This window comes from Vipera berus (assembly GCF_964194415.1).
Source record: "Vipera berus genome assembly, chromosome: 10".
In the NCBI taxonomy this organism is placed as follows: Eukaryota; Metazoa; Chordata; class Lepidosauria; order Squamata; family Viperidae; genus Vipera; species Vipera berus.
Window position 1 is genome coordinate 8,228,805 of NC_138213.1, and position 22,137 is coordinate 8,250,941.

At 38.1% G+C, this 22,137-nt stretch overlaps 1 protein-coding gene across 1 annotated transcript in view; it reads left to right on the forward strand.

Annotated features, from left to right (window-relative positions):
* Nucleotides 1–22,137, forward strand: part of ZNF536 (zinc finger protein 536) — a gene marked incomplete at both ends in the record, with an annotated part of 225,841 nt that overhangs the window by 51,626 nt on the left and 152,078 nt on the right. The window contains one exon of the mRNA XM_081335760.1: nucleotides 14,174–14,326. Within this exon, the coding sequence (XP_081191886.1) occupies nucleotides 14,174–14,326 (153 nt within the window). The remainder of the gene's footprint in view (nucleotides 1–14,173; nucleotides 14,327–22,137) is intronic.

The window sequence follows — 22,137 nt, forward strand, 5'->3', positions numbered from 1 at the left end:
CTAATAATACTCCTTTTGGTATAGAAAGAGAAAAAAAAATCCGACTTGAACGGATTCAACCTGCCCTTCTTCCATTAATTTTGAATCCCGACAATCAAAAGCAAAATTAACCTGTTATCGGTAATTAGAAGAACCTACTGAACTTACAGCAGAAAGTCAGTGGTCAGAAACATTGACTTGGATATGTGAAGTGTTAGTTGACTTGAAGAAAGCAAATTCAAGTGACACGAACTGCAGTTGATGTATGTGACACTATAGAGAGACAATATTGGAACGTTCTTTAAAAGCTGGGCTTCATACTGAAAGCAGGACAGGCGTCAATAAGACAAAAGAAAGAATTCTAGGAATTAGCAGTTGTCACAATTCCCTTGCCCATTCGATCCAGTATAGCTGTGCTTAATGGATGGATAATATAAATTGAAATCCACCTAGAGCAGAGGTCCCCAACCTTTGGGACACCAGGGACCAGTTCTGGGGAGACAGGTTTTTCCACAGACTGGAAGGGGGGTGGTTTTGTATGCTGCCTGCATCCCACGGATGGGGCTTTGCTTGTTTGTGTGGACCAGTTGTTTTTTTAATCCCACTTATATCCCGCCCTTCTCCGAAGACTCAGGGCGGCTTACAATCTAAGAAGCACAAATCAATGTGCTTAGAAATAGCCTTCATTCTATGTATATGCCTGCTTATTATTAGGGCTTTTGGGGGGGCCCCCAGCGGCATTTTTTACAAAGTCATCGCCCCCAACCATCTGGGTCCTCATTTTACCTACCTCGGAAGGATGGAAGGCTGAGTCAACCTTGAGCCTGGTGGGACTCGAACCTGCACTAATTGCAGGCAGCTGGTGTTACTTAAGGAGGCATTAGGCCACTGCTCCACCAAGGCATGCCGCAGCCCTGTATCAGTCCATGGACTGGGGTTTGGGGACCCCTGACCAATAGGACATCAGGTGGCTCAAGTGTCCAAGGAAAGAGAAATATAGCACTGTGCCATACTTAGTTCACCAAGATGACACCATCATTCCAATGTTCTTCATTCAATATATTGGGTAATGACGAGTGGGTTGTCACAGGTATATGGATGATGATGATGATGATGATGATGATGACATCCATTCAGTCCTGTCCAACTCTTGGTGATTCTATGGACCAGGTCTCTCCACATCTTCCGCTGTGGCACTATTTCTCTGCATATCTACAAAGATTCTCAGTCATCCAGGTTGTTTCAAAGCTGCTTTTTCAAAAGGTAACTGGACTTTCTTTATTTTTCCTTAAAGACGTTTCACTTCTCATCCAAGAACCGATGTAGCTTCTTGGATGCAAAGTGAAATGCCTTCAAGGGGAAAAAAAAAGGGAAATCCAGTCGCTTTTTGAAAAAGCATCCTTGAGACTATTTTTTTTTAAATTCTTCTATGCTCTGGATGGTGTCAGCTTTCAAGGTGTACACCCACTGTGTTCTTTGGTGGCCTAGTTTCCTTTTACATCCAACTCTTCCCAACATAATTGCTTTTTCCAGTATGAACTTATTATTAACTTCATGGACTAGCAGAGGTATGTATGTTTATGGAGAATTACAAACATCAGCATACATTATTAATTTTCATATAGAATCTTATGAATACAAGAACAAATGATTGTGCCTGCAAAGCCATGTAGGTAGTTCTTTGAAAATCACATGTATGTGTTCATTTGCTGCTCATAAAACGTGTAGCTGCTCTTAGGAATCTAAATTTCTGGTGTTACTGAGGCTGCTTGCAGATGACCTTACCTTAACATCCATCAGTCCAAATTACTCAAATTGTTTCACCGGTGTTAAGTTTAATTAATGTGTTACTTCCAATGGTTATGGGCCAAAGTCTGGCAAAATTCACATTCCTAGTCAAATTATGTTGCTTGGTCTCTCAAGGGATGACCTCTATCTGGCTTTCATTGTAAGTCTTATTAATTCCAGTGGAGTTGCTCTGATAGAGTGGCACCAAGTCAACTCTCAGTTCTGCCACCCTACTAAAGCTGGAGCAAAATTTATCTGAAAATCATTTTCTGATAAATGTTCTATTCATTTCCCTTTTCATTCTCCCTGAACAGTTGGGGGAAAAAACCCAGCCCTTTTCCAGGAAAATGGGACACAATGTTCCCTTCTCCTGCTCTTACCGATAGATGGGGATATTTCTAAGGCTTCAGGCTTATTGATGCAATTGTCAGTTCATAAAAACCTAGAAGTTGTACGGTGCTATGTAGAGTGGCATCTGTCTATGGAGATTCTCAGTCATCCACGTCATGGCTGTCTCAAAAGTGCTTTTTCAAACGGCAGGTGGACTTTTGTTTTTCCTTGTAAACCTTTCGCTTCTTATCCAAGAAGCTTCTTCAGTTCTTTAGTCAGAATTGAAGAAGCTTCTTGGATGAGAAGCGAAACATCTTCAAGGGAAAAAAAATCAAAGTCCACTCGCTTTTGAAAAAGGGCCTTTGGTAGAGTAGCATCCTCCTCAGTGCAGGGATCTGAATTTGAGCATGTTGGCATTTTGTGTTTTGTATTCTATAGCTGGTTAGTTGGGGGGGAATGCTCTAGTTGGCTCAGGTGTTCTCAGTGGTTTGAGATAACTGTGGAGAAGTTGACCGGTGGTCAACTTCAAGGCCCCTCTGAGCCATAGGAGGAATGGCTGGTAGCCTGGAAGATGTTTGCTTTGACTAGAAATGTTTACAAATATGATTGAGTAAAACGTTCTCCAATACATTTGGAAGGCGTGTAAGTGCTCCCATTATGATTGGATAGTATTACTGAAATAAATACCATTAATATATGGATAAGTATATTCATAAATATATATTAAAAACCCCAGAAGATTATGCATTCAATATTTTGACAAGACGATGGATTTACATCTCACGTCTACACATATCTTCCAGAATTAAGGACAGGAGAAAAGCTTTGCCAGGAATGTTGTGTGGACCATAAAGAAAGACCAGTTGATTGACTCAGATTCCGAACTGGGTTGTATTTAGAGCTGTCTTACTGGACAATCACCAATCAAGCATGCAAAACATTCTCCTTTTTGTCCCAAGAGGTTTCATTTTTTTTCCTTTCCACTTCTTTTTATGGATAATGGGTGTTTTTTTAGTTTTACTTTTGCTTATTTCAAGAAGACCATTTTAATGATTTTCAACAAAAAATTTACTTTTTTTAAAAAATCGGAGAACTGTACAGAAATGACAAAATGCAGTTCCATATAAGATATGAGGGGGAGACTGTATTATGTGAACAAATGATAGGCAGTGCCAACCTTTATTTATTTATTTTTAAATTTATTGGCTGCCCGTCTCATTTCAAAGCAACCGTTTGGGATTGAAATATAATTAAGTACCAAAGTCAACATGTGAATGTGAACGTTTTAACTCCAGTTCCCAAAAAGTTTCCCAAAGTTGCTACCATATTATAAGTTAAGGGGATTTTTTTAAAAAAAATAGATGGGTAATCATCCTACTCACTCTGTTTCCTTAATGTCATTTATTTCAATTCAATTTTAAAAAAATTAAGAAAAGATTGGACAACAATTCGTATACGGTATAGGGAGCTATGTGCTGAGCTATGCTGGCTCAGGAATTCTGGGAGTTGAAGTCCACGAGTCATAAAAGAGCCAAGGTTGCCTACTCCTGGGATAGGGTTTGTATTGTATAGGTATAGGGCAGGGGTCTTCAAACTTGGCCCTTTTATGACTTGTAGACTTCAACTCCCAGAATTCTTTGCTGGCTGAGGAATTCTGGGAGTTGAAGTCTACAAGTCATAAAAGGGCCAAGTTTGAAGACCCCTGGTATAGGGTTTCCTGCCTGAGCAGGAGATTGGATTAGAAAACTTCTAAGGTCCCTTCCAATGCTGTAATTCTGTTAAAAGAAAGAACATTAAATCTGGTTTTTGGTTTCTGCCTCTGTCCACTTCTCTGTCCTGGTGCTTCCTACTTTTTTGGGTACAGTATAGCACAGTACAACTTAGCCTTTGGCCCGGAAATACTTATGTGTCCAGGTGCGACATACTCACGACAGCTGGTGTGAATGGACAATTTCCTTCCCCCTTTCCCCCCCTTTTACTCTGAATCTTTAATCAGTAGCAAACACCCATCCTAATAGGAGGACACCAAAGACTTTAATTAAAAATGGACTTCTGTAAGATAACGCTTCCAAATTGAGTATCTGATCTAGCTGTGCATCAAGTAAACAATGCTCTTTTTTAAAAAAAAGAAAAGAAAAGAAAAAGTGTTTGTCAGACTCAGTGAATCTGATATGAATATGGCAGAGATAAGTTACAGAAGCTGCACTAACCCTTATGGTATGGGCTTTGAAGCCATCTACCTGCTTTCAGATAACAATTCTGAATACAAAAAGATAATAATAATAATAATAATAATAATAATAATAATAATAATAATAATAATAATAATAATAATAATAATAATAAGAAGAAGAAGAAGAAGAAGAAGAAGAGAAGTTGGAAGGGACCTTGGAGGTCATCTAGTCCAACCCCCTGCTCAGGCAGGAAACCCTATACCATTTCAAGCAAATGGCTGGCCAGTCTCTTCTTAAAAACCTCCAGTGTTGGAGCATTCACCACCTCTGGAGGCAGGTTGTTCCACTGGTTAATTGTTCTAACTGTCAGGAAGTTTCTCCTTAGTTCTAGGTTGCTTCTCTCCTTGACTAGTTTCCATCCGTTGCTTCTTCTCCTGCCTTCAGGTGCTTTGGAGAATAACTTGATGATTCATTTGGAAAGCTTCTGCTCTAAGAGAGAAGAGATAAAACCCTTCTTGATTTTTCTCCAAATGAAATAAACAATCTGGATGAAGTATGGGAGAGACTAGTCTTATCTAGGCAATAATCAAACTGCCTCTTCCTATTCAACTTGTGGATCAAAGCTGTCCCAAGGAAACCTAGAATATGGAGATGGTTACAAGCATGATGCTTCAGAGAAAAAGGCCAAACTTTCCTTCTAAAGAATTTGGGGGTGAGGTACAATAGCCTTGAGGCCTTTCAAAATTGTTATTATTCTTCCATGGTTTTTTTGGCAGGAGAAGTTAATTAGAAGCTTGGTGTTTGCTTGTTAGCAATCAGCGTAATGGGTGACTGTCACATGTGCCAAAGTGCTGTTTTGGGAACAAGTCCGTTCCTTACTCAATGCCATAGATCAGAGGTCCCCAACCTTTTGGGCACCAGGGACTGGTTCCGTGGAGAGAGGTTTTTCTGCAGACGAGAGAATGTGTGGTTTTGTGTGCTACCTAAATCTCGCAGATGGGGCTTTGCTTGTTTGTGCGGACCGGTTGCTGCCTTGGTGGGGCCCGGTACTAGTCCACAGACTGGGGGTTGGGGACCCCTGCCATAGATGGATGAAAAGGTGACAAGTTTTTCAAACGCTAGCAAAAAAAAAAAGTGAAATTGAGTCGGAATGGATGGTAGTTGTATGTCCCTCAAGATCCTGAGTTGTAAGTTAATTTCTGAAAAACCATTGGTTGTTTTTTTTTTTTAAATTGCATTTTCTGACTTATTTCCCCCCCATGTATCAGTTAGATGATTTTGTAGAGAAAGCAAAGACATTTTGGAGAGATACTGGAGAACAACAGTGAGATTCTCTACAAACATAACAATTGGATTTTCTAGTTAAGGTTTTCATTAGGCAAGCAAGTAAAGCCATCTCTTCAGGAGTCAAAGCAAGAGTCCTTCATTGTTTAATTTATTTTTAGTTGTTTTGCAAATGTGCAATGATCAAGTGCAAATGTGTGTGTATGTTGCGTGTGTGTGTGTGTGTGTGTGTGTGTGTGTGTAAGACAAGTAAAGCGATAGAACAAATCTACATTAGGAGAGTAGAAGCAATGAATGTTGTGTTTTGTAGATAGCAGTTTTTCATATTTATATAGGTTTGAGAAAAAGGAGACAAATTTTAATTGTATTACTCTTATATAAAAGCTGTTGGAAAATATTTCTGTGTGATGGAATTCCCTTTGAAAAACAGTGTTGGAACCCCATCCTTCATTGCATATATCAACTACTGAGTATTGTAATCAACTAAAATTTCTTGATATTGTGGACTAGGTAGAATCTTTTCTGTTTTTGTGTCTACCCTTTTTCTCATAAAGTCTCAAACTTAGAAATGTTTTAAAAGAGATAGTCATGTTATACTTTTGCAGCAAACTCAACAAATTTGTCTTGGGTCAATTTCAGGACTAACCAACTGATTGTTGCATAAGCTTTTGTGAATAACAATCTGCTTTCTCCAGTTTGTTGATGGCCAGATACAATTGAGTTCAATTTTCACAATTTACAAGAAGTTGAGTTAAGATAAGCCTTTCTTCAGGAACTTTCTTCCATGCAGATCTAAGGTGGTCAGTGGCCAGCTAGATAAAAATGAGCAAATTGTGGCCTTCTAAATATGCTTGAATCCCAATTTCCAGCCTATGAAAGGTCCAACAACAGTATCTAGAAGGATATATTCCCTTTTTTGTATGTACTGTACCTTATGAATTACACCGAACTAAAAAGAAACCGATATTTATTCAAAGTTCTTTGTTGTTATATCAAAGTTTTGTGTTGTTTTAATTAATAAGATTGTGTTGTTTTAATTAATAAGATTTCCTGTGTTTGGTCCAGTGTTTTGGTTCTCGTTTTTTAAAGCCAAACTGCTAGTAAGAGGTAATTGCTGATCATGTATCTCTTTGTTCCAGACATTTTTATAAAAGTGTATGTATTATGTATGATGTGACCTTCAAATGTCATGGATGTGTTGTGCAATAAACTGTCAATATTTGTGGTTATAAGGTACTAGATGACTTTTACAATAATTGGAACAGCTATATTAAAAGCTCTGATCACTCAGCTGGTTAAAGAGAAAGACACAGGCCAATGTTCATTGGGGATTTTTTCTTCTGCCAAATTATTAAGAGTATAGAAGACTGTTTAAGAGGCATTGCTGTTGTTCTTTTTAAAAAGAATATAATAAAACTATATTTCCTGAGGGGAAAGTTATTTGGGATGATCCACATCCATTTTAATTAATGCCACATCAAAAATCTGTTTTGCAATTTCCTGAAAGTTTTCTTCCCCTGTGAAAAATGCATCTGTCTTTCTACCTCATTCCCAAGTGTGTTTGGATTTTCTGTAAAATTTCTTCTAGTGGTATTTTTTAAACTTTTGTTTTGGTCATAAGTTAGTATTTAATTACTCACCTCTTTCTCATTCTGCAGCCTCCCTAGCTATCACAATTTCCTGATTTGAAAAAGGCTCCCTTCACTTGGAAGGATGTTTTTTTTCTTGGGATTTTCTTGGATTATTGGGGGAAGCCAGAGAATCTGTAACCTGCAAGAAAAAAGATTTTGTAATTAATAGCAATAGTGCTTAGACTTATATACCATCTTATAGTGCTTTACAACACTCTCTGGGAGCATTATTTGCATATTGCCACCAACAACCTGGGTCTTCATTTACCAGCCTCAGAAGGATGGAAGGCTAAGTCTACCTTGAGCTGGTCAAGATCGAACTCCAGGCTGTGAGCAGAGTTAGCCTGCAATATTGCATTCTAACTACTGTGTCAAACAACCAACCTACTGTCTCTCAGTGTTACCACATCAATTATCCACACTTTCTTCTTTTCAAACAGAATTAAATCTGTTATGTTATGAGCCAGGACTTGATTGGTTTGTATGATTATTATTTAAACTTGTTTTAAATAAAATTAATTTTTACTTAAAATAAGTAATAATTATTCTTTGAACTTGTGTGCTGTCTAACTCTCAATGCCTCTGGATGGCTCACAACAATGAAATGAAGAAATCACAACAAAATCCATAAAAATAAAGATAAAAGCATAATGAAGTAAAGGGCGTCACTCTATATACTCTATACTCATTCTAGAAACATCTGTACTCTATAAACATCTGTACACTCCTTCTTTATCAACCGAAGAGACCACAACATCTACTTTGCATCAAGAGGCAGTTAGAAAGATGATCAGATGAAGCAAAGAGGCCCCCAATGGGGTGCTAATGTAGGCCTATCTGTTTCCTAAGATTCTGTAATCTAACCTCATTTCCTTTCAATAACCCTAAATGATGAGACTCCATGAGCTTTCTTGGCTGTGAGTGGCTGTGAGTGGCTTGACAGAACATTAATTTCATGCTTTCAAGACACAGTGGGTTCCTTAGCTTAAGGATATGTGGTCAGATTTAAATTCCTGATATGTTTTTTAAATTTTGCAGAATGTCTTCGGCTAGATTTATGCAGAATGAACAGAAGTCTAAGTGTAAGGCAGATTTTAATTTCTGAGTAGTATCTGTAATACCCTTGGATTGCTATCTAGTTTTTTTAGAGAAAGAGTGTCACAATGATTCCCTGAATAATTCTAAATACCTTTTCCCATGAAGAGGAAAGTTGAAGCCTTCTCCTTCTCCTTCTCCTTCTCCTTCTCCTTCTCCTTCTCCTTCTCCTTCTCCTTCTCCTTCTCCTTCTCCTTCTCCTTCTCCTTCTCCTCCTTCAGTTTAATCAATTAGTTTAACAAAGAGATGGGCAAACAAAGCTAATGTTTGTTTTATCCTTTTTCATGTACATAAAATAGGATCTCCAATCTAGAGACTACATTGCAAACCAACATATTGTCACTTCTATTCCACCAACCAGGGAGTACTGACCGTGTATGACACACTCAAGATTCAGCTTTTCTAATTATCAACTAATTCTTTCTATTACTTCTAACTTTTCTACAAACAGAGCAGGACTCTTTGATAACTTGTAGCTTTGGGCACTGACACCACAGTGATGGTCCATCTAAAATTTCTGCAGGAGCATCCCCAATGGGCAGCAAAGTCCATTTACTTCTAGTTTGGATCCCTCAGATTCAAACTATGAAACAGAAAGTAATTTTCCACACACTGGAAATGATACATTTTGCATGGGTCAATTTCCCACCATTGCCTGCCTACCAGCTCCATAATTTACCCAATCCTCTTGGATGTGAACCCCTATTAAACCACGTGGCCCTCGCACAGGGCTGTTTTTCCCCCAACCGGTCCAATTGCTTTTATTTTTTTTAAATTGCCTCAAGGCAAAATGGTAGCAGGAGCCATTTCATCCCCTCAGAATGGTGTTGCACCATCCTATGGTCAGGATAATGGCAGCTATTGCTGAGTCAGCTTAATATAGATGCAAGGGGATGCGATAATGCCTTGGTAAGACCACACTTGGACCAGGGGTTGGGGACCCCTGGATTAGGGGACTGGAGGCTAAAGCATACAAAGAATGGTTGCAGGGGTTGCTCCAACCCTGGAGGTTTTTAAGAAAAGATTGGACTTGTCTGACATGGTCTTGGGTTTCCTGCTTGAGCAGGGGGTTGGACTAGAAGACCTCCAAGGTCCCTTCCAACTCTGTTATTCTGGCACCGGATAAAGGGAAGTGCTCTATGGTATGGTTATGATTATTGGAGGGGTGTTGTGGCCATGTCTCATTTGTCTGAATGATTCTACTACCCTAGCCATCTCTATTAAACTTGATCCGCTTTTTCAAACCTAGTTATATTTTCTTATGCAGCCACTCAGAATGCAAGGCAGGATGGATCTTTTGTTTCTCTGTGTCATTCAAGTGCCTAACAGAAGAAAAAAAAAGTCTATATTTTTCATTTACCAAAAGAGCTTTTTGGTATAATCTTCATTTCTAATTACACAAACAGGGCAGAGCTATTTTCTCCTCACTGGTAGGCTTTCTTCCAAATCAGCTCTAAAATAGCTCTTTGTTTCAACAAATTCTTTGCCGATCCATATTAATGCTTAACAGTGTAACATGACCATACATGGTCACTTAAAAGAAAAAAAAAACACCCTAAACCCTTTGATAAAACAACAAAAGAGGCAAGTTGTTAAGAAGCCCAAAAAAACGATGGTAACTCTTGCAGAATATTTAACATGAGGTCACTTATTAAATACCAAAGGCACTGTTGTAAACAATAACTGTGACTTTCAGAAAAATGGAACTGATGAAATCTTTTTTAGATTTCAAACAGCAGACAATAGAGTGCATTCTGCCGGTTTTTTTAAAAAATTATTATTATTTTTATTTTTTAAGCAATTTTAGTCTCTTAGACAAATTCGCTGCCAGCGGAAGGCTAACTTTTTTGGGGTTTAAAAGCTTGGCAGAAATTATCTTCGGAAATTCTTCGCTAACTTAAGTTGGATGATTTCTATTAATTTCTCCAGGGGGAAGGAGAAATTGTCCAATAATATATGAAGGGAAGGAGCCTCCTTTAACGGTGTTACTAAACAGAAGGAAACCACCCCCACCCCCTAGTTGTAAAGGTGAGCGAAGAAATGTCCTTTCAGACTTGCAAGATCTACTCATAGCATCCTTTCTCTGTGTGTATGTGTGCGTGTGGGAGAGAGAGAGAGAAAGAGAGAGAGAAAGAGAGAGAGAGAATTCTCAACTCAGTTTTAGAGGCCCATAAATGTATGTTTTAAAAAAAGTCCTTGTAGGTAAGATTGGGCCCACTAGACCAATCTACGGACTATAAGTTGAGTTAAGTGGAAAGGACAATTCTCCAGACCACCCACACATTGTCCTGCCCCTCTGTTTTCATTTTTGCTTTTTCAGAGGGATTAGTGCTAAACACCACAGCTTTTCAGCCTCACCAAAAATGAATCTGAAGGGTGGGGGAATATCAATTCTGAGCGAAGTGAAAATCAGTCTCTTAAATCTGCAAAACGAGCTGTTTATCTTACAAATTTATTCTTTTTTTTTTATTGGGCCACACATACCCTAGGCAGCAAGATAAAAGAGAGATGTCTAACAAGCTGTCATTAAGAGTGACATCTAGCAAAGCATAACTAGTACTCTTATTCCATAAGTTTATCTGGAGTGGCTGGTTAGTTTTAGCTATCTGTTGATCTGCATTTTCCCCCCTCTCCTGCTGTATAATGTTTATAGAAACCGCAAACAAAATAAGAGGATCCTTTCACACATCTGCGTTTTTCCACTTCATACGTACCGTCTTAATTTTGCAGAATTCAGAGTATTTTCTTCTGTTGAATTTTGTTTCCTGTTGAGTGCTGTACGAATAATATGACAATTAAAGTTTCTTGAGGAATCCAACAATATAAAGTAGTTCATGCCTGCTTGATGGTCCACATGGATTCTAAGTTGCATTATTGTCAAATGCTGTAGAGACTTGCAGTGTTTCTATTCATGCATCTTTCCAGCTTTCTAACATCTACTATGTGTTAAAATTTGCTGGAATGTCAAGCAGAACACTCAGAGAATTTTTTTAAAAAAATCAATTGTTTATTGTTTTCAATAACTTGCCTCCAGAAGTTGTGAATGCTCCAACACTGGAAGTTTTTAAGAAGAGATTGGACAACCATTTGTCTGAAATGGTATAGAGTTTCCTGGCTGAGTAGGGGGTTGGACTAGAAGACCTCCAAAGTCCCTTCCAACTATTCTATTCTATTCTATTCTATTCTATTCTATTCTATTCTATTCTATTCTATTCTATTCTATTCTATTCTATTCTATTCTATTCTATTCTATTCTATTCTATTCTATTCTATTCTATTCTATTCTATTCTATTCTATTCTATTCAAACAAAAAAACAAAGCTTCAAAGTCCAGGGAATATCCATGTTGTGTGTGATTTCCTGGACAGATATTTTAACCATTTTTCACCTCTCAGAAACACACATGTATTTACTTTACTGACTACAGGGAAATACATCCGTAAAATTCACATATATTTTTTCTTGAGTTTGTTTGTTTCCCCTTCACTGTGGTTTGCTGCAGACCTTCTGCTCCTTCTCACACATGTCTGTTTGCACACTGATTTGATTTGTCCTAGTTTATTAGTGTCTTTGTTAGGTTTAGCTACAGAGTGAGCGCCTGTTACTCGTCCCAGCTTCTGCCAACCTAGCAGTTCGAAAGCACGTAAAAATGCAAGTAGAAAAATAGGGACCACTACGGTGGGAAGGTAACAGCGTTCCGTGCGCCTTTGGCGTCTAGTCATGCCAGCCACATGACCACGGAGACGTCCTCGGACAAGCGCTGGCTCTTCGGCTTTGAAACGGAGATGAGCACCGGCCCCTAGAGTCGGAAACGACTAGCACGCATGTGCGGGGGAACCTTTACCTTTACCTTTATCATGCCATGGGGCTACCCTAGGCAGCTTACAATGATAACAAAGAAGAAATGAAAAGAGTGTAAACAGAACAGAAGTAAAATAATAGAACCATAAAATGAACAATGGAAAAGAACACAATGAAAATATATCAATAACTCTTTTTCCAAACCTGTAATCCCTTAATTTGGGATGGAGTCAGGGCGACTGGATGGAGTTGTGTGTTTACTGGCTGGATGCCCTTCCTTGGGACAGTCACTTCCTCTTAGCCCAACTTACTTCACAGTTTCTTTTTGGGGGGGAGACCCACAAGAGGATGGAACAATATGTATATCATCTTGGGCTCCTGTACAAAAAGGATATAATTCTAATAAACATAGTAACAATACATATGTTTGCAGCTAAAATAGCATACTTGCACATATTTCCCATCTTTTGCTCATGGGCACATCATACGCATCTTTCCATATTATGGAAGTATGCAGTGTTAATATGTATTAAACCCTGATGACATTTCACAAAACTATCATGATACCAAGGATTTTGTTGTGTGTTTTGTTATGTATTGGGCTCAATTATAGCATCACGTGGTAAACTGGAGCAGCTAACGGCTCTCCAGCAACCCAGACTCCAGGTCTCCAGTGCTGCTATTGGCTGCCCCTAGGCGGCAATGGTTGCTTTAAACCCATTGGCTGCCACCTAGGGGCCTGGCTATAAATTGCTGCAAGCTGCAGCCCAATTCTCAGTTCAGATCCTGCAAGCAATAAACCATGAGCTTTGCTGAACTCACTTGCCTCGTCTTCTTTCCTGCGCGAAGAACTCGCTACATAACAGGCTTTTTGGCTCTTCTTTTCCATATTCCCTATGTTCTCTGTCCCTGTCAGCCTTTGATTGTTAAATCTCATAAAGTCAGAGGTATACTGGGAGTCAATAATTTACTTGGGATGAGTTTGAGTTGAGGCTGGAGAGGGATTCTTTCAATAGAAGAGAATATTTTTAGCTGAGGTTAAACTATGGGGTCTTTGATGCTTTCTGAGCTTGGTTGTTTGCCTGTAGATGCATTGCCCAACTAGGTAACACCATCAGTGCACTGCTAACTATGATAACTAAGGTACCTCAGTCCAGACAGTTTTTCCTAAACCAGCTTATTCTGAAAGTGGCATCAGGAGAGAACAAGAACAGTTTAAGGGTAGAGTGCAGATAAAATCCAATGTGGAAGTTATCTGAGATAAAGCTGTGGATTAAAGCTCTTTTTTGCCTCTTGGATGCAGAATGAAGTAGGAATAATCATGTGACACAATTAAATTGTGATGGCATCTCGCTCTAAAGAAAAGAATAAAAGAAAAGCTGTAACTTGGTATAATTTATGTGACAAGTTCCCACAAACATTGGTATAGTCCATTTAATGGGTGAACAGTTTTAAATCTCCTTGATTTCATTGTGAGAGATTTGCACATCTGCTTAGTCTTCTATTAAAACCAACAGTACTTAATGAATTAACCAAAGGCTTATATTTAAAAGTGCTTAATTTCCTGTGCATTACGCCTAATACCATTAATATTAGTAGTATCAATTGTAGTAATGTTCTTACTGCTTTCTTTAGTCTTCAAACTTTTGAAACGGATGCACAGCTTGGCTTGCATCTGCATATTAACAGTCAAGCAAATGCAAGAAAGGGAGAAAAAACTTTTCTGGGGGAAAAAAAACAAGGAAAAGTTTTTGTGTTTTTCTTTTTTTTTTTAAGGATGAGAAAGTACTTAATAGGAATGAAGCAAAAGAAGAAATCAAACCAGCTGCTGACACAGCTGTTTCTTTTCTTGTCTAATTCAGTTCTGTATAAAGGTACCATATGCTGCTTAAAAACGATGATGGGAAAGATGAAATAATTTAAGAGAATAACAAGAAAATACATGAATTGTCAGCATTCTGTCAGATTTAAAAGAATGAAACAGACAGGTGTAGTATTGACATGTTTCGCTTTGTGTTGCATTAGCAGTTTGAGTGAGAACAACTTCTTGACATGTGCTGAAGTGATGTGAGAACACTCTCTCTGTTTCAGATGTTGGAGAGGAAGCTGGAAGATCTGCCGGCGTCCAGCAGCCATCATTATTGAGAGATAGGAGCCTTGGGTCTACCATGAAGGACTGTCCCTACTGTGGGAAAACATTCAGGACATCCCATCACTTAAAAGTTCACTTGAGGATACACACAGGTGAGGCCTCCTCATAAAAGCGTGATCCCTTTATGCCGAAAAGAAAGGAATGCATAGAAGTTGTTCTCTGGAAGTATGGAGGCTCAGGGACTAACCCACAAGAACTACATTCATGTTACTACCATTTAGTAGGTGGTAGAGCCAGCCCTGTCATTAGGTGAGATGAAGAAAACTGAGATGGGGGAGGCTAAAATGTAATCTCTCACTCTTTCAACCCATGGCCAGGATCATAAACTTCTTGTTGTAAAGGCTTTGCAATCCAAGAATTTCCTGATGTCAGGTCCCAAACCAAGAACTGATGATTCTTTGAGGCTGCGTTCTTTATTGTTTCTCACAGAAGGACAAAAATCTTGCCAAACGGAGCACTCTACTATCTACCATATACTCTGTGAACTATTAGAGAGAAGCCGTCTTTACCCTCTTTCTCTCATACATAATATCTGGGCTGAGTTGCTTCTTACTTTTCTGGAGTGCACTTCCATTCCACCCTCCGGGAAATCCACATCCTCAATCCATTCCATTATAGCTGTTTTTTTTATAGATCAAGGGGCCAGTCCGTCTCTCCCTCTCTCTCCCCCCCCTCTCTCTCTGAAGAAGGCAAGGGCTATCCCATTTCTAAAAAAATGCTACCAAGCAAACTGTAGGGAGAAGTTGCTGGGAATCAAAACTGATTTTGATGCAGAAATGTTTTCTGCCATTGTTGCTGACCACCAAGCAGCTGATCAGCTAGCCGGCAATAGTAATTTGACTCCACACCCTTTGTTAAGGACCAACTGTCTCCCATTTATACCATTCTGCTGTAGCCAGATCACAAAGTCACAGGGGAGAGGGTCACCTTAACATGGCATTTTATTTGGACAGAAGGTACACTAACTCGGAAATGTTTAGAAGAGGCAGCTGAGCTGGAAGGCAGGGTTAAACTTGTCATTAGTTCATTGCGTTGCCACAAGAGACCTAAGTCCTGCCCCGTAAATTCCATTGATCCATATGTACCGCCATCTAGATTATGTCAAGTGCAAATAACCAGGAATATTCATTGAGTTCAAACCACATAAGAGTTTATTATTTCTATCTTTAATACAAGAATCTAGTCAACTAATGGTTAAAGCTAAACTGGTGCTAGATAAAGCTGAAGATCAGCCTTCTCTTCTCCTGCAAAAACGTCCTCTAATGATGGCTCAGCATTGATGTGTTGAGCATGAGTTGTCTTTGGGTGTTCTAAATAGATAACTTAGATAAGTATTGTTTCAGATATCAGTCTCCCCACTGTTACTATAAATTTAAGAGCACCAACCCCCCTTTCATTGAAATATTGAGACTGCTCAAATATTCTCAAATATTTGAAAGATCTATTTATGTTGATTTTGTTAAATTTAATACAAAGGGACAATCCTTGGTTGAAAAGTTGTTTTTTTCTGTAACAATGGGCATGCAAATTTCTGCATGCATGGAATTTCAATTTGAATTATCAAATAGATTTAAAAAAAAAAGGTTTAGAATGGCTCCATTTGTCCAGGCAGAGCAGCATAGGGAGGTGCTGTTAAATACCTCAAAAGCCCCACAATTCCCTGGTGTTTCAAAAGCAAACTATTTTCTTTTACACGTCCTTCTAATGTGGAAGACTTTGATTAAACTGAATTGTATTTTTGCAAAAGTAGTGTTTTTCCCCCAAACATCAGTGAAAGAAAAGAAATACAAAACTAAAAGAAGTACATTTATTTTTTAGAGTATTTTAGAAATGGCAAATATTTATTATAACTAAAGGCCAAGAAGAACTGCTTATTTTGGGTTTGATTAATAGATGCACAAATGTCTTCATTGTTCCTCTGTTTAGAAAATGCATGAACATAACAAAACATTCTGTGTTTGAGAACAAACATGTGCAAAGAATTAAATAATTGCTACATAAGTTGGAAGGTGATATGGAGATAAAGAACCAATGGATCAGAATCTCAGGGCTTTCTGTTGCAAGGTTTAAATACCAGAATTTTTTCCCCCTCAATTTTGTAATACCATTAGAATTTTAGAATTAGAATTCATTCCAATTTTCTAATTCCACTCTTGGAACAACATTGTGTATTATAGGAATGGAAAGAAATAGTAATACACCCAAGCATGTTAATAGCACAAAGGACATATTAGGATGCTATCTGTTAAGTCAAAGTTTAATTTAATTCTCCCCCCCCCTCCCTAATATTGTATGCTGGGGCAAGAAAAATGTATATTCCACATAAAATTCATGGATTTAAGGTGGTTCAGAAAGGTGCGGGGTGGGTAAGATGAAAACTTGACAAACAGTGGATGAAAAGGAAGACTTTTTGTTCTAAAAGTGCAGCTTTCACATTGATGATCTCTAAGAACAGAACTGAAAATTCAGATTGAATTTTGGTTCATTGAAATGAAAGTCACTCAAGTCTGGATGCAACCAGCTTTGGAGAATTGTGAACCATTCTGGTTATGCACCTCAGAAAGTACGTATGGGGTTATATTTTTCACAAAGCCAATAAAAGAATGAGATGATAGGGAGGAATACAGTTATCTAAGATTCCGAGTAAATGGAATGAGGTACTGGAATCCAGACTCACTCAGAAGAACTGACAGAAAGACACCCCCCCTCCTTCCATGCCCATATTACAAAATTAACTATGGAAGTCGCTATTTCAAGATGTATTCATGCCACTGTGTGGGATGGCTTTAAAAGAAAAAGCTACTGTTGACTAATTATCAAGATTACAACCTATTACACTCAGGAAGAGAGTCACTAGATGCTTCCTCGTAATAATTTGAGACAGAAGCCCTGTTGGACTGCTGTGCCCTCAGGGTTTTCTTAGGGGCCATGGTAGGAAAAGAATAGAAGAGATGTATCTTGTGGGGAAGCTGCAGAGCACCGAGGAGAATGAATTAGAGTACACTAAAATTTTTATTCACGTTATATACCGTATATTTCATTCTGTTCAAATGTTTACATGTAAAACAAGGACTGTTAGATGCTGCTGGTCTTTCATAAGGCCCTAAAAACTTGGTTTTCTGCCCAGGATTGGGCTCCCACAAGAGTGATAGAGATGGTTTCTGGGCTTTATTGATGGTTATTTATGAAGTTTTTATTTTATTTTATAGTATGTATTTTATTGTTTTCATATATTCAGTTGTAAGCAGCCAAAAGTCATTTATGTGAAAAGGGTGGCAATAGATAGATAGATAGATGTTAGATAGATAGATAGATAGATAGATAGATAGATAGATAGATAGATAGATGGATGAGATAGGTAGATAGATACCTATCCCTACCTACTAGGGATCTCGGAGTCCTAGTAGACAATCACCTCAATATGAGCCAGCAGTGTGCTGCAGCTGCCAAAAAAGGCAACACAGTGCTAGGCTGCATTAACAGAGGGATAGAATCAAGATCAAGTGAAGTACTAATACCACTTTACAATGCTTTGGTAAGGCCACACCTGGAATACTGCATCCAGTTTTGGTCACCACGATGTAAAAACGATGTCGAGACTCTAGAAAGGGTACAGAGAAGAGCAACAAAGATGATTAAGGGGCTGGAGGCTAAAACATATAGGGAACGGTTGCTGGAATTGGGTATGTGTAGTTTAACGAAGAGAAGAGTGAGGGGTGACATGATAGCAGTGTTCCAATATCTCAGGGGCTACCACAAAGAAGAGGGAGTCAAGCTATTCTCCCAAGCACCTGAAAGCAGGACAAGAAGCAATGGATGGAAACTAGTCAAGGAGAGAAGCAACCTAGAACTAAGGAGAAACTTCCTGACAGTTAGAACAAATAACCAGTGGAACAACCTGCCTCCAGAAGTGGTGAATGCTCCAACACTGGAAGTTTTTAAGAAGAGACTGGCCAGCCATTTGCCAGGGGGTTGGACTAGATGACCTCCAAGGTCCCTTCCTTCTTCTTCTTCTTCTTCTTCTTCTTCTTCTTCTTCTTCTTCTTCTTCTTCTTCTTCTTCTTCTTCTTCTTCTTCTTCTTCTTCTTCTTCTTCTTCTTCTTCTTCTTCTTCTTCTTCTTATTATTATTATTATTATTATTATTATTATTATTATTATTATTATTATTATTATTATTAGATAGACAGACAGACAGACAGACATGCTAAATAAATACTTCTTCCTTGTATCAATCTTTTATTGTAATTAAAGGGCCACTTTTGTTTCTTTGTTTGCTCATATGAGGACTTGAAATTAATGAAAGTTGACTTCCCTTTGACTCCCAAAACTCCAGAGCCCCTTGGAGAGAATTGTTTTATAGCCACTTTGTGGGAAGCCTCTGTGTGAAGAACTTGCAAGCTGCTGATCCATTCACCACTTCTTGATCCACAATGATCATCAGCTTCTCTTCAGCCTGACATTGCTTCCCAAGTGGTCCACATACAGTAATATTGCGATATTACTTCAGTGTCCCTCAAGACTAGGTAACAGTAGGTCTCTAAATAGGCTTCTTAAATCTGCTTCCAAACAAAGACACTTTTTCCTATTTTCTGTCTTTTTTCCTGTCTCTTTTTTCTTTCACACACTTTTTCTTTCTTTCTTGCCCAAAGTGGTTCTTTCACACCTAACTTGGTGTGATTCACCTGAGTTCAGATTATGATCTATTATGAGTTGAAAACAGATTGCAGGATTGTTCCTGATCGGAAAATACAGTCTCTTCTAAAAATTGCTACAGATAGTTGTCATGTGTCTTAAGGAATAGTCAGTATGAAGTTGACAGAAATAAACTCAACTTGTGCTTTCTCCTGGAAATGTCTACTAACAGTATTTATGTCTACTAACAGTATTCTACTAAATGTCTACTAACAGTATTCACCGCCCTGAGTCCTTCGGGAGAAGGGCGGTATACAAATATAATATAATAAACTATAAAACTATAAACTATTTACAGAGGCAAGATGGATTAGATACATAATTGAAGAAAATGGCCTCATGCACCAGGAACCGAAACAGTTTCATGGTTGACTTTTTTTAGAAAAAAAAAATCCAAATTAAGCTAAAAAGATTTTTCCCCCATTCCCAATCTGTTTCTCCCTATAACTTCATCCTTAATATTATACCACTCGCCTTCCCTCGATGTAATGACATCCCAAACTTTTGTCAAAAATAATTGATTGAATTTAAATAATCTTAAAAGTTTAAAAGGTAATGTTAACGGTATACATTTCCTACCAAACACTAAGTAGGGAAATATCCATTAGCGAAATTAACTACAGTTTCTAGGTAGCTAACAGTGTGGTGTATACAGTGAGGCTAATGAACGCTGCAGTGGGTGATATTTCATTATACAAATTAATGCTCACATTTTAATGGGAAAGTCACATAATGAATCTCAGCTTCACTGACAGCAATTAGAAACACAGATTGTCCCCTTCTGGACAAGACACTGTTTAGCAATAAGCAGCTGTGTAAAAAGTCTTCAGGTTTGCAACATATATACACACATATATATATGCTTTAGGGAAAATGGCTGAACAGTTTATATTAATGTACTGAAGCTTCAGAGCTAAGGAGCATCCATATTTATTTCTTCTAACCTTAACCATGGAAAAATATAGAGAGAGACTAAATAAATATTCACAATAGGATTTAAATTCAATTGTGTGGCTTTGCAAGAAGAAAAGAAGAAGAAAAGAAAAAAAAGATGATGAGGAAGGTTAAAATATTATCCAGCTAGCTGTGCTATAGAACAGAATGTAATAGAAATAAGAATCTTATATCTTTTTTTTCCCCCTTTGTTTTTGGTTTGCATATTTCATGATAGCAAGGGAGTAAAAAAGAGTCAAAATGCAATTGGTATTTCTGACAAACAGATGAGCTATGTGGGGAACATGTGCACGATCCAAAAATAATCCCACAGAACCTTTGATATTCCATTTGGTTTCAAAAGTGTGAAGTGAGTGATTAGAATGATAAAAGAAATTACTGAGTAGGAACAGGCAGAATAATGAAGCAATTAAACCATGCTGCAATTCTTTTCTGAAAATACCTTCTCTTGCCATTGATGAAATAGATTATCAATATCTTATTAATTGATTGAATGGCTTTTAAAAATGCACACAGAGTGTTCAGTATGTGTATTAGAATCTTTCAAGGGACATTTACTTGTTCATTTCATTATCCACTGATATATTAGTAATTCTAATTCTTGAGGATAAATGATACTCCTGGATAGGTTAAAGGAGCCCAGGTCCATGAAGGCTTAAGAGACCACTTTCCGAAAAGAGTTGGAAAATTAAATTGGACAGTTAAACGGGCAATCTGACATTCCCTATTTTGTTCAACTTCCTGCTGCCTAGGGAAGCCTGGCGAATGATAAAGGATTATGGGATTTGCAATCCAAATCGTTAGGTTGCTTACTCAAACACAGACAAATCTGAGGTACATTGAAAAAGGGCCTCATTCAGTGTAAGGCAGTCTTCCATACTGTAGATTAGAATGGGTCCTCCAGAACAAGGGTCTCCAAACCTTGGCCACTTTATGACTTGTGGACTTCAACTCCCAGAATTCCTCTGACTGGCTGAGGAATTCTGGGAGTTGAAGTCCACAAGTCATAAAGTGGCCAAGGTTGGGGAACCCTGCTCCAGAAAATCCTGAAATATAATTCCCAGTTCAGCCGTCTTTGAAGGGATGGGCTCTGCACTTATTTACAAACCATACAGTACATTCAAATACCTTTTAAGACGGTCGTGGAAATACAATACTTTTATATCTATTGAATATTTTGGATATAAATCCTTAACAGGAAATCTGAATCTATTTTTGGGTCATGTTAATTCTGCATTCAAAAATATTTTCTGTCCCTGTTCTACATTAATGCACATTTTGACTGGAGATGGTTTTGGATTTGCAAGGGAGAATAATATGCATTTAATTCAAATTTTATTCAGTTAAAATTTGTCTTATGGCTCACATTTTGCTAAGTGTCTTGTGTGCCTTCAAGCTAGGAAGTATTCCAAAATTCAGAAGGACATTTGTCCAGATGGACTAAATGTTGGTCATTGATGGATGCTTCAATGGTTAGAACTTAGAAAAGCAGCACAGTGAAATAACTGAAAGAAACTATTGAGTCATAAAAGAATGATTCATTAATAAGGGCAGTGTTAAATGAGCAAACATGGGTGGGAATTTGAGGGTCCTCTGCAGCTTCTTAGTTTTCCAAATACTAGTTTTCTTCTGGGCAGAAAACTCTGATGTTGTTCCTGCAATCTGTTGGATCCCATCTCCAGCTTAGGAGACATAGCTCCAAGTCACCACTGGGATCACTTTGGCTTTGACATTCCACATCCACCATTTCTTTGTTATTAGTGTAACTTTTGTCCAGCAACAAGTTGTCTTGTGGCGATTTGGCTATGATGAGTTATCCCACAGCGAGTTGGCCATGGCAAGTTGTCCTAGACCCTCCTTAATGCCATGATACTTCTCCATGTATATGCTGTAAAGGCCAGTTAAGTATTGTTTGAAAGATTTTATTTTTAGAGAAGACTTGACAGAAAGTAAAATCTCAGAGACCATTTGGGTTCTTCACAAGTAAATTGTGAAGCCCTGGAAAGGTTCAAATGTTGAACTTCCTCCTCCATATTGTCACCATTCTTTTTTGAAACTACTTAGAATGTCTTGATCTTTGTGTTTTTAAGAGATGTGTATTTAAGCTGTCACTGTTTCCAACATGGCACCCACTAAATGTGTTGGGATGAGAACTCCCTGATTTCTGCTGAAAATCACTTTGCTATCTAGAAAGCTGGCATTCCAAACATTCTTGAAGGCCATAATTGAAGGAGATGAATACATTTGCACAAGAAT